The 13,336-nt window shown below is 40.8% G+C and overlaps 2 protein-coding genes across 2 annotated transcripts in view; one reads left to right on the forward strand and one right to left on the reverse strand.

The window, feature by feature from the left end:
• The first annotated feature begins 439 nt into the window (after window positions 1–439).
• C11H12orf43 (chromosome 11 C12orf43 homolog) lies at window positions 440–13,109 on the forward strand. Its single transcript, XM_060249038.1, has 6 exons — window positions 440–837; window positions 2,115–2,160; window positions 6,160–6,258; window positions 7,080–7,153; window positions 7,533–7,626; window positions 10,116–13,109. Exons 1-6 carry the CDS (start codon window positions 720–722, stop codon window positions 10,489–10,491), a joined length of 807 nt encoding a protein of 268 aa, XP_060105021.1. The 5' UTR covers window positions 440–719; the 3' UTR covers window positions 10,492–13,109.
• Window positions 4,855–13,336, reverse strand: part of HNF1A (HNF1 homeobox A) — a 48,013-nt gene continuing 39,531 nt past the window's right edge. The window contains exon 10 of the mRNA XM_060249037.1: window positions 4,855–4,989. Within this exon, the coding sequence (XP_060105020.1) occupies window positions 4,898–4,989 (92 nt within the window). The 3' untranslated portion in view covers window positions 4,855–4,897. The remainder of the gene's footprint in view (window positions 4,990–13,336) is intronic.

The following is a 13,336-nucleotide window of genomic DNA, read 5'->3' on the forward strand; positions in this document are numbered from 1 at the left end:
TTTTTTAGTGTACTGGACTTATTGGTGGGGTCTTTGACTGAGCTAGATGTGTGTTGAATGCTGATTATAATTTTCTGGCTACGGATTTGATTGTATCTTATGTATATGTAATTTTATTGCTTGCTATTTTATTACGTTTTTGTGCTTTGTTCTGGGACTATTTTGTTATTAAAATAAATTGTACTTATGGTGTTCTACAAATACCTATGCTGTTATACAAATGCTGTTCCACAGCTGCCTCCGTTCTCAAGAGGAATTTCTACGTGGATATTTTACACAATAAACAAGACAAGTTGCCAGTGTCTTTCTTTTTCTTGTTGGTTCTTCTGTTCTTCTGACATCTCTGCAGTAGAAATTCAGAAGGGGAAAGTTTCCCCATTATACGTAACAGGAACAACCTTCAGACTGTGATTTTTGTCCACACCGTTAAAGGCACATAATAAGCCAGCCTTATCGGGGGGATAAAACTCATTTAATGATTTAGGGGTTTTTTTTAATTGTGAGACTGGAATTAAAGTATTCCATAATGTATGTTTGAGCCTTAAGCTCCTCCTTATGTGTAGTTTGTTGATATACTACGTTTACTCGGAATAAAACCGAGCATGACATATACTGTTACGTTGGCTCTGGGGCACCTATACTGCCAAAGGCCAGGAGAGAGCGCAGCAAACTAGGCTTGAACTACAATCTCAATCTACTCTGGTCCGGAGATTTTCAGCATGGCGACGGGCACTGGCTCTTCAGACTCTGAAAGCACCGGCGGCGAAGAGTGGGAGCGGTTTCGAGAAGCAGTATGGGATGCAGGGCCCCAGCGAGCTTGTCTGAAGCCTTCAAACGGTAGGGAGGAGGGGAGGAAGGTCCTTGGTGCGGCAGCGGGACTAGCGAAAATATCCGTATGCTCCTTGATACGGCCTGCTCATGTCCCTCCAGAAATAAAGCATTTTACGCCCGCGAATGAGTGCATGAAATACTGCCTGCCCTTCCGTTGCTTTTCAAAATAGACCGGAACAAACGGTTCGGTGGCACGCCTTTTATTCATCGCCGTTTTGTCTAAGTACATTCTGCTTTTAGACACAAACCCCAAAAAGTCAAAAAGAAAAAAGTGGTAGAGATGGAAAAACAGCACGGGGGAGGGGGTGGGCTGCAACCAGGTCTTATCTAGTGGAATGCCTCCCAAGTAATCGTGCGTGGGACTGCAGCCTTAAAATGCCCGAGTATGTCTGAAATTTTCAGGGGGCAATATAATTTTCATACTCAAATAAGGGATATTGGCTATTTATCTCATTACATGTACTTAACCCATTTTTATTTTATGTATTCTTGTTTTCTAATGGCAGACTAGAATGATTTTTATAATGTATAGATTGATGCTGATAAGTAAATTAGGTGGACTACAACTAGGAAATATGTCCTTTTGTGATTTACCTAGATTTGCAGAAACACCAACTGGCAGGAAACTTTATTACCTTTTATGTCTATCCAGACCAAATGGCCAAGCCACACTGTTTTACCATGTGATCACAGTCAGTTTGCCCTTTTAATCAACAAACTGCATGTATTTCAGCCCACAATACCTGATCCCCTCGTCTGATGAAGTGTACTTAGCATACGAAAGCTTACATTCTGAATAAAACTTGATTGGTTTTAAAGGTGCAACTTGACTCCTGCTTTGTTCTCCTGCTTCAGACCAACACGGCTGCCCACTTTGAAGTATCTTACATAGGACTTGAAAGTTACCTGGGAACTAAAAAATTGGCCAAGAACTAAAGCAGGCTGCCTTGCAACGCCAGGGCCCTATTGGCATCACCATTCTTTGTCAAGCTGTTATAGAATACTTTTATCTATTGAGTCTTTCATTACATTTTGTGGTGAGGGTGGGTGGGTAACCTGATTTTAACCTCTGGGTGAAAAAAGTTACTCTAGGACTTTGGGTTGAATCATTGCCTGTATTCTTGATGTGATCCTTGGCAAAGGTTGTGTTTATGTTCAAGAGCAGTTCATTAATAAATGTAAAAAGAGCAGCTCATTAATGATGAATACATTGCTTAAAATGAAATATTTCCTTATTCAGGGGACTATTTCTGACTTTGATTATTTAAAACTTTTTGTGTCAGGTAACTTCTCAAAGAGCAAGCTGCCACCAGCTGTATCTACTAACAGGTATCTTTCATATTGTACAGTTGACTAAACATCCAGATTATAACCATATCTGTTGGAGGCTAAAATGGTACATTAATTGGAAACACCAGTTTACAGGCCTCCTGGGGTCTTTCATTCTCAGAATGCATGTTTGAATCCTTCCTCTATATATGTGTCAAATCCTGGCACATAGAAAGCTAAAGCATTGAGAGGGCTTTTCTTCCTGGCATGTTGACTTTTCTAAGGACTTTAATCAATTAAACCTGCAGTCCGAAGTCCCCCTCAGCAAGGTATTCAGACACAGACTGCCACTGAACACAGAATTTCACTATTGCAATTAATGGCCATTAATAGACCTATGATTCATGAATTTGTCTTGATGTCTTAAAGCTACTGGTTTAGATCCAGATTAATTCGCCAGTTTCCACCAATCTCTACTTCTTGCTGCAGACCCCCTCCCCCTATTATTCTCAGGGTCTCATATCCCAAACAACATTTTATGGAAATTGGGGGGTGGGGGGCTATAAAGTTCCATTCTGCTGATGGAAAATTTATTCTGGATCCAACCCATCAGTTTTATGTAGAGGAACTGGATCAGGCAGGATTCTGACTGGGTCTTTAAAAATATATTAAATCTAAAATGGAAAAGACAGATACCTAATTTTAGTTGCTTTCACGCTTGTTATTGCCAACTGTAATTATCCAGGATTATCTCTTTAAACTGAGTGAATGAGCAGCAGTGTGGCAAATGAAGTTCAGCATAGGTAAGTGCAAGATGATGCACTAGAACATGAGGACACCCATGAAGTTGATGAAATAGATTCAGGATAGACAAGAGGAAATATTTTTTTACACAACTATTAAAATATGGAATTTGCTGCCAGAGGATGTAGTGATGGCCACAAGCATAGATGGTTTTAAAAGAGGATTAGATTTTTTTTTTTTTTATAAAAATTTTTATTGTTATGTATTCCACCACCAATCCACCTCTGTGAGAGTCCCAGGCCATAGATAGATTATAATAATCCATAAATTTATAACTATTAACATTCCGTCCAAATACAACTCCGTCACTCTATTTAAACATCTTATCCATTCATTTTCTTATTAACCAACCAATCGTCTTAAATTGTTTAAACTTTTCCAAATATCTCACCATCTTCCTAAACCATCCCTCCTCCTGTTCCCTAACCTTTAATCCATTCATTCTTCGTATCTTCATCGTTAAATACTCCAAAATAATTATACTATTCATTCTATCCCTCCAGTGATTAATTGTCAATTCCTCAGCTTCTTTCCAATTCCTTGCTATCACTTGTCTTGCTGCTACTAACATCAAATTAATCCATTTACTATCCTCTTTTGATCTTAATCCCACACCATCCAAATTAATAATTGCCATTGCTTTGGATATACTTATTTTCCATCCCATAATCTTTGTCATCTCTATGCCAACCTGCATCCAGAATTTTTTCACTAAGGGACAATCCCACCACATTTACTTATTTTCCATCCCATAATCTTTGTCATCTCTATGCCAACCTGCATCCAGAATTTTTTCACTAAGGGACAATCCCACCACATGTGACTGAAAGTTCCAATTTCTCCACATTTCCTCCAACAATTTTTACTCCCTGATTTAGAAATATAATACATCTTAATGGGTGTATAATACCATTTCTGTATCATCTTCAATCCCTGCTCCTGCACTAACCTAGATGTTGTAACAAAGGGAGGTAATCTAATCTAAAAGAGGATTAGATAAATTCATGGAGGATAAATCCATTAGTAGCTACTAGTCATGGTGACTAAAGGGAACTTCCATGTTCAGAGGCAGTAAACCTCTGAATACCAGTGCTAGGAAGCAGCATCAAGGAAAAACCTTGGCCTGTGTCCCCTGTTGTTGGCCCTGTACGGCAACTGGTTGACCTCTGTGTGACACAGCATGTTGGACTGGATGGACCACCGGTCTGATCCAACAAGGTTCTCTTTATGTCTGTACCCCCTTATAGGTGAAATTTCTTTTAATTGCCAACCTATTCAGATTGCTCTGTATCAGAGGTGGCCAAACTGTGGCTCTTTCACACATATTGTGTGGCTCTTGAAGCCCCCACCACCCCATTGGCCAGCTTGGAAAAGGCATCTGTCTCTTTAAAACACTTCTCCAAGCCAAAGCATCTGGCGGCTTGAAAAATGCATTCAAAATTAAAATTGCTTTCTTTCCACCTCTCCCCATCTATTTTCCTTCCTCCCTTCCTTCTTTCCCCTTGTGGCTCTGAAACATCTGATGTTCATGTCTTGCGGTCTTGAACATCTAATGTTTATTCTGTTTGGCTCTTACATTAAGCAAGTTTGGCCACCCTTGCTCTATATGATGAAACTTGACTAATAGGGGTGTATTTTAATAAGATCCTTGACAGATGCCCAAATTTATAATCCAACACATTTATAGTGATTATTAAAAAAATACATATGATTACCTTAGAAATTTAGAAATATTTACAATTTAATGACATTCCAGAAATTAATCCTTCCTATGGGGTACAATGTAAGCTTACTTAGGAAAATTCTACAGCATCTTATCAAAAGAAACTTTGGGGAGAAATGCTCTTAGAGCTGGAAAAAAGCTACTGATTTATAGATTTTTTTAAAAAATATCACTTGTAGCATCAAAGATCCTTAGGGACCGTTCCACAAAGACACAAAACCCATTAATAAGCAATTCCAGAAATTTTATTCCAACTTTACAAAGGTGTCATTAATCCTCAAAAAGACTATTGCTGAGAAAGGTTGAAATGTCAGGGCTCTCGAGACACAGCAGGAAATGTCTTTGGGCTCCTGTTACAGGGCCTGAAATAGAGCAGACAATAAAATGGATGAAAGCAGGTAAAGCACCTGACCCTACTGACTTTTGTATGAAATGGTACAGAGTTTTAATAGATACCTTTTTACCAGTGTTAGCAAAGTTAGCCTCAGAAATCCGAAAATGTACCATGCCAGAGACTAGTTTGAGGCTAGTATATCAATAAAACTGAACCAGGATATGACCCCTCATTCAAATGCAAGCTACAGGCCAATCTTTTCTCTTATATAGATGCCAAAATTTTTACTACTCTTCTGAGAAATTGCCTTACCACAATTTAACACCTTGCATATGGGATTTGTTCTCAAATGTCAAGGAACAAGAGACTTTCTTAGACTCCAGTTCAGCATATTAGCTGTTCCTGATCAAAGCCCATCCCTGGCCAGAGTCCTTTCCATGGATGCAGAGAAGTTCTTCACCTGCATTAACAGTAATGTCTTAATGGGGCACCCCCAGGCAAAAGCAATGGATTATTATGTACAATGGATCTTGATACTTCACACAATGCCTGCTTTGTGCTTGATAACAAATGACCCTGGATGTAATCCATCCCTCTTCAGTGCAGTATAAGACAAGGATGCCCCTTGCTTCTCTGACACATCTCCTCAGGTTTTATGGTAGATACCAGAATCAAAGGCATTAGAGTTGGAGACCAAAAATAAAAACCAGCTGTACTGATGTTAGTGGCCATAGAAGGGTGTAACTCTGTTTTGGATGGCTTTGTTGCCTGCTTACTTGGAAGGCAAATAATGTCAAATGAATCCTTTCCACTAATTTACTCATGAAAATGTTTGTCAGTGCAGTCCCAAGAACAGTTTTGAATAAAATAGGATTGACTTCTGAGGAGGCCTGTCTAGAAGTGCTCCCTAACAGGTCCCCTTTAAAAACGTTTACTATCTCCATCTCTTAGACTGAAATTGGTGCCAGTGAATGCTTCCTGTCTGTCCTTAGGGACTTCTACTATCACTAAACCAATTTATTTTATCTTTAAACTACTAGTTAGCTCATTCCAGAATTTTAAGAACATATTCCAGTTTCTCTGGCTTTTTTAAACAAGGACCACTATTTTTAAACAAGGACCACTATTTTTAAACAAGGACCACTATTTGTACCAGGCTCCAAACAAATTACCATGTTTGTGTCTTCTCCTTAAACAGGCATAAAGTCAGTGATCATGGGCAGGATCAGAATGAACTGAAGACCACTCCAGAATTCCGAGCGCATGTTGCAAAGAAACTGGGATCCATCCTGGACAGGTATCTGCAGCTGCTTCCCAAACTTACAGCTTTTTGGTGTGAGATCAGAAGTCTACTGAGGGCCTTCCCCAGATGTTACAGAGCAAACATATTAGCTGTTCCTGATCAAAGGAACAGCTTCTGTCAGCAGAAATTCCCTGTTCATGGGAAATCTTAAGACTGCTGCTGCTTACACAGACCACTTTGTGCAGAAGGAACACCCTTGTCTGGAGACAAGCAAGACAGGAGTTGAATCCATGTGTCTTTCTACAAAATGCCTTGTTTATGGCACAGTTCTGGCAGTGCTGTTCAGTTTGTAGGTCTTGGGTATTAGTTTTGTGTACTACATGGCTTTTGTGTATTACATGGCTTAGGTCAATGATTTTTAATTATTTTATTGTATTCTATTTTAACATTATGCTGCCGATATTGATTAACATAATTAATTAATAGGTAAGTTATCATGTATGGAGTTAGCTACCAAAGGGCGCCTTTCTTTTTAAAATGAGAAGCCAAGCTCCAAAGGCTTGGACACCTGATCTTTTTTTGTTCCATACCAGATTTCTCTTTTAAGACCTTACCTTGCCTTGCTGTAGTGCAGTGGACGTTGGACAGAACTTAGCAGATTGTGCCCTGTAGGTCACACATCTCTCTTTTTAACTGCCCCACTGACACTAAAATCTACTGTTTGAAGTGGTCTTCTTCCTACCTCTGCATGAACTGGGCATTATTTCCATTGTAAATCCAAGAAAGAATTGCTAGGAAAAGAGTGTTGGGTGTGCTATTTAAGTATTCAGCTAAACCTTCACAATATTATGCTGAAATTATGCTCTTCCCTTAAGTTCCATCACCATCTTGGAGCACATGCCGGGACATGTGAAGACTTGCACAAAAGCCTCAGAGACTGATGATGATGGTGAGTTCTGTACTAGATTTGCATTTACTGCTTGGCTTTATACCAGTCCCAGTGTCATCCTGCTCTCCCCGCATCTTGAATATCGATCTGTCCTGAACTCTGGGGAGGCTGTACACTGGGGCTTCAGCATAGCTCGCTGAATGCTCTGGTGCTGCATACGCTGAGGCCTCAAAAACAGAAGGAATATTTACATACAACGTCAGCTCCAGAGCAGGTATCAATATCAGCAGAGTCTTCTACAGCTGCAATGACTGATGTTGGAGCTTCTGGGTTGTGGAGCATGCACACCACATATTTGAGTACAGTAGTTCCTGGTCTGGGCCTGATTTATTGGTTGCATTAATTTCTCATCCTTCCCCCCCTCTTTTGAATGGATTAGGCTTTCGTTTGTTTTCCTCATCTGTCCCAGGAGCCAATAAAAAGCCAGAACCTTCACCCTTGCAAAGCAGACAACTGCAGCATTCCAGCTCAAGGTGAGATGTTACTGTGCTGTGCTTCTCCTTTAGAGGCTGTTGTAGAGAGAGAGAGTGTATGAATATAAAACGTCTGTTACACAAGTCAGGTTGAAGGCTGCCATTGATGGGCTTTGCCTTTTAAGGGAAGGCCACCATTCTGTGCACATTGCAGAGATGCCTTTGTTCTGGCTATGTAGGATTTCCTGGACTTGTCAAAAAGCCGTTTTTGACCTTTAAAGAACTGGATGGGCCCCATGTCACAAAGACTTCACTGTCTCATGCTGTGGCCCAACTGAGAGCACTCTGCCCATTCGTATACTAAGTTTAGACAATGAAGATACTGGGGAAATGCTTCATAACTTTTTCCCCCTCTTCCCTTGGAGCACCATTTCTCAGACTGAGGCCTGTAAAATTATCCAGAAGGCCCATGAGCCCTTTATAAGGACAGAGAACAGGCCCTTTTTGTGCCCATCAGATGAACGAAAACAGAGCCCTTGCAGTTTTTTGCTAATGGGAGCAAAGAACTCCCAGCCTCAGTGGAGGAAATAGAATTGGCTTCCCTCTCTTTTTGAATGTTGAACGTTCACAGAGCTACTGCTGACTGCAGAAACCACACTCCAAGATAACTTCTGAGCACTACTAGAAACATGTTGATTAGTTGCTGGAAGCTGATAGCTCAACTCAAGGAACTCCTAAATGGGTTGAATGGTACCCGGGAGGTACAGTTTTAATGCAGTTGTCATAGGTATAAACTGAACTGCTTTCACTCTTATTTTCCAATGCAACAAATTTCAGCATAGAGATAGATAGATACCAGTTTTTGTCAATAGGCATTGACAGCCAATCTTGGTTTTCAGCTGAATACCAAAAGTTCAGGTTTTATGTGATGTCAGTCTTTTTCTATTTCTGTAAGCAACTCTGCAAATTTTCCTAGGTACGTGCTACCTCTGTTTAGTTGGATGCTGGCTGGAAGTTACTAATCAGCTAGGAAGTTTGCTAGCTCCAGCACAAAGTTCCTTTCAATTAAAGGGTGAGCTTGATTAGAGCTTGGGTCACAGCCTTTGGAGTTGGGGTCATAGAATCAGCCACCTTGTTAGACTTGACCTTGTAGACAATGTGCAGACAGTACAATACTTTAAAACTTTTTCATAAAATGTAGTGGGCAGGGATTTCACTGTATTATTTTGGAGATGCAAGGGGACACAGACCTCCCTGTGTGAATGCTTGCTGCACACACTTTGAAAAGGGGCTGATGGCAGTGAGGACGGGAAGGATGTGGGAGTCTGATAAAAAATGTTACAACGAAGTAGATTCTCAGGTTGAGAACTGCTCTTTTTAAGCATCTCCAGAGCAAAGTTCTGAGCTTTGTTGGTTGTGGTCTTGCAATGGCTGTCATGGAGTTTACAAAGTTTACTTACCTGAGTTACAAATTCTGCTTGGGTTTCATAACGTTTTATATGACACACATTATAGATGTTGGTTTGGATCTTTTGGGTCTGAATATCTAAAAACAGATCCGTAGCTTGCTTGAGTCCTTTAGACATATTAACTTAAGTCTGTTAATGTTCCTAGAAATGAGAGGAGCACCAGATTGGCTGCTGAACCACACAAGTAAAGATGTGCACTCCGAGATAGCAATGGAGAGCTCCTGTGTAAGAGATGTCAGGGCTACCAAGAGCCACCCCAAACTTAATCTTTTTCTGGTCCAATTCACACTACCTGCATTCAATTCAGATATCCTATGAAAAACAAATCACATGATGCCTTGTGTCCCCAGGACAATCAGGGTCCCTTGAATTTTGTTCCTCTAGTTTCCCCTCCCCCACAAGTTTCTCCTCCCCCAAGTCTTCTCTTGGCTGTCTCATGTTTCATTACTAGCCTATGAAACACAGATGCCCTTGGCAACCACCTGTCTTGCTTATGCAGTTGGATTGGCTTGAGTTATAAGCTTTTCTAGCTTGTAAAGTTTGGCAAACTGGTTTTTATAGAACAGGTTTCACATATATTGCAACCACAAGAATATTTCTACCCATATGGGATCTTTCTATCTAGTTTAGGAGTTTGGAGCACCCAAGGAATTTTATTGGTGATGTAGTTGGATTTCACAGCTACTCCATCCCAAGGGGTCATAGTTCTTACCAAAACTTGGTAATGTTTTGTAGGGTGCAGAGTGCTGTATCCTTGGAAAGGAGACACAACATGGCAAGAAACTTTGCAACCCAAAATTGCTCCTTCCCCTGGTTAGATTGCAATGTCTGTATGCAACTTAAAATTGCCTACATTTGCTGTGTTTTGGACAGGGGATCTACATTAGCTGTGGTCACATATTCCTGTGTGTGCTGAGTTGTTTATGCCAAAGGAGGAGCCTGAAAATTCTCCCAAACTCTGTGTGCCCTTGAAATGCATAATATCTAACTACTCAGGTTGCCCTGAAATTCTAAAGTACATGTTTGGTGAATGTGAAAGGAACAGGTTTCACTCTGCAATTTGCTTGTTAACTCTTCCAGTGAAACAGATGAAGACCAAGAATGGCAGAGATGCCAAGAGGCTGCTGTGTCAGCAGCAGACATCCTAAAGCAAAGTGGCCTGCAGGCACCACTTTTGGAGCTCAGCAATGGCCACAGGTGTGAAATCACAGAATCCTGCAGGAAGGAGAAGAGGAGAAGGAAGAAGGTTAAAGTGACAGAAGAGAGTGTCAGTGAGCAGGTGATAATAGAAAAGCCACATGAGAACAAAGTCACTGTGCGGACTGAGAAGCCCTCATGCCTCAGTGGGGTACACAAAAAGGAAGAGCATGTGGCCACAGAGGACACTTCTAAAAAAGTAACAGTGATCAAGAAAAAGAAGAAAAAAAGAAAGAAGATGGAAGCAAGGACAGAATGAGAGTGCCATCTATGACTCTCTGGCAGAATATGACTCTTAATGGTGTGTTCCATGGTCAGAGCAAAAGCAGTCATCAATCATTGTATTTTATAACCTCAAAAGACTGGGACTGGCCCCTACTATGTGGGACATTTATGTTATGATAAGAGCTCTCCGGTTAATGTTTTGACATTGAAGAATCTGCATTCCAATCAAGCTTTGAGTCATCCAGAGATGACTGTCCAGAGCTCCATCTTTTTATCCTGTGATGGAAATCCTAAGACCCCGAGCAGCCTGCACAATCTGTAACCCACCTTGCTGAATGCAGCCTCCCAGCTATCAGGCTTGTTAGGTATTTGAAAGCCCTACTTGTTTTGGCATTCCTAAGCCAATAGGTGGTTTATGGAGCCCCTCAGCATACGTGACTGGCTGGCTGCCTTATGCTCACTTTGGTGGATAACAAATTGTGAAGGCCTGAATAGGAGTGTTTGTCAGATACACTGATCCCTAAGCTTGCAAGAAGCTCTAGACGCATATGATGAAAAAGTGCCTGTGGAAAAATTCTGAGAACTCAGAGCTTCTCTCCCTCTTGTAAGATCTAGTGTTCTAGTTCTACTGTTGTTTCAGAGTTGTCTCTTCATCTCCCCACCACCACTCAGATTTAATTCACATGCTAGTGAAGCTGTGAAAGTCTGAGAAAAGTGTTGTCTCTTATGGTGCATTCACACACACTAAATAATGTGCTTTGCAACTGGATTTTTACTGTGTAAGAATAGCAAAATCCACTTGCAACCAGTCACCATGTGAATTCACCCTTCGTCTCCTTCAGCCCCAACAAAGGAGCAACCTTGCCCTCTCTTCAATTTCTCCATGCCACTGATGATAAAGCATGCATAACTCCTTATTGACTCCCAAGAAAGAACAATTTTAGTAGTGAGTTAAGTGTCTTTAGGTTCTGAAGCTAATTTTTCCAGCAGCTATATTCCAGTATTACATTACTCAAGGCAGAAATGGCCAACTTCAGTATCCTTGGAGGCCTCAGTAAACTGGTGACCAAAATTATATTTTGCCAGATTTCCTCACAAGTTCTGAGGCTCTGTAATGTAGTTGGGGCTGTCAAGAAAGAATATATGTCATGGTTAACACACACATATGGTCAGGCATGGCCAAAATGTGGCATGCAAAATGCAAAGGGAGATGCATTGTTAAAATGTGGATTAGCTCCGTGTTTTGCAATTGGAAAATCTTTTCCCCCCTTAAAAATGAAACAAATGTTTTAGTACATAATGGTTCAAAACTGATAGGGCTATTCGAGGCCAGATTAAATTGGTTTGGGGCAGGATCTCCCCCACACAGGAGTTTCCGGTTATCCATCCCTGTTTTATAGAATTTTTCTTTCCCCAGGAACAAATTCCATTCCTGGTTGTTGTCTCACAAACACTGTCCAACTATAACTGCATTTTCTTGGGAACATTTTCAAGATGAGCATAATCTGGCAGCATGCTTCAAGTTCCTGGGAAAGGTGGAAGAGAGCTTGTTAAAACCTTGTACTGCCAAGGCATATGGAACAGTGCCTTCTGTATTGGCAGTGACTGATAGATATGTCATTCCTAATCATCTGCCAGTCAGGCACACTGGGGAAGGCCTCTGATTTCCATGACAGCTGTTGGTGCCTCCCTAAGGAGACCTGCTTTGCATGTAGTACAATAGAGGAGGGGGGGCCAAAGAGGAAGCACACAGGAAAGAAAATCTCATTTCCCCCTCCTGCTTCCTCCCTGTTTCTTGGTCTACTTGATCACCCAGTTTCCCCCATTTCCACACTTCCTCAACCTCCCAGTTGCCTGTTCCCACCCCACCAGCCATTGTGTGGTTTTATTTCAGTAACATTTGTACCTGTGCAAATGTAGCTGGGGTGGGGGGAAGAAATAACCCCAAAAGCTTAGTGTCTGTTATCTTATAAAGCAGCAAAATACACAACGGTCTTGTTGACAGAATTCTCCCCCCCCCCTTTTTTTTGATTTACTGAAAATTAAATATATTTACAGGATAAAACAGAACAGGCAGCTCAGGTGTTTACAGCTCTCTGGCAATTCAGTAAACCTCACTGCAATTAGAAACTTCTGAAGACTGATTTTCACTTACTGGCTCTTGAAATAGGCAGAGACTATCATTTGCAGAGTGTTGCTTTTCTTTTTAATTAATTTGCTCCCTTTTTTTGTGCTTGTAATGTTTGGTATTTCTCCCCTCTGGCTTTTTGCTTTTTGGATGTGAAGAGGTTTGTTTTCATTTCAATAGCAAAATGATCTTGGCTTTTCTTGTTGTGATATAGAATCACTGAGGTCAGGAGTTGATGGTTGTCCCTACCCAAAACAATTAGATGAAATGGAAATGCACATTCTGTAGTTTGGAGGTGGCATAATTCTGCTTTAAGACTCAGAAAGTTAGTGCTGCTTTTGATGGAAACCATACACTAAGCTTTCAGCTTTTTCTCTCCTTGCCTGAACTGATGATGTACCTTTCTAAGAGATTTGTGGGGGGTGGGGTGGGATTATGTACATCAAAATTGTAAGCTTCTGTGATAGGAATTCCTAATTCTGTATTTGTTACAAATTTAACATATATGCATACTCTTCTTTAGACTGTTGCTTTATTGGATAATTATGCAATATTTGAAGAGTATTTGATGCAGATTGGAGGAGGCAGCTTGGGGCTCATACAACGCTGGGAGAAAATAGCTATGGAGGAATGCATGTTGTGTGAAGCCTTACCCAAACTTCCTAGCTGCTCAACAAAGTTTGAGCCTATAATCTGGGCTCAAGTTTTATTCAAGGTATTACCTTTTGTGTGCATGCACACTTCTTCAGAT

This window comes from Heteronotia binoei, chromosome 11 (assembly GCF_032191835.1).
Source record: "Heteronotia binoei isolate CCM8104 ecotype False Entrance Well chromosome 11, APGP_CSIRO_Hbin_v1, whole genome shotgun sequence".
NCBI lineage: Eukaryota > Metazoa > Chordata > Lepidosauria > Squamata > Gekkonidae > Heteronotia > Heteronotia binoei.

Excerpts from the sequence above, each read along its gene's own strand:
- C11H12orf43 (XM_060249038.1), top strand. The coding sequence starts at position 720 with ATGGCGACGGGCACTGGCTCTTCAGACTCTGAAAGCACCGGCGGCGAA. Across the intron at positions 838-2,114 it reads TTGTCTGAAGCCTTCAAACG|GTAACTTCTCAAAGAGCAAG; the intron begins GTAGGGAGGAGG and ends TTTTTGTGTCAG. Across the intron at positions 2,161-6,159 it reads CCAGCTGTATCTACTAACAG|GCATAAAGTCAGTGATCATG; the intron begins GTATCTTTCATA and ends CTCCTTAAACAG.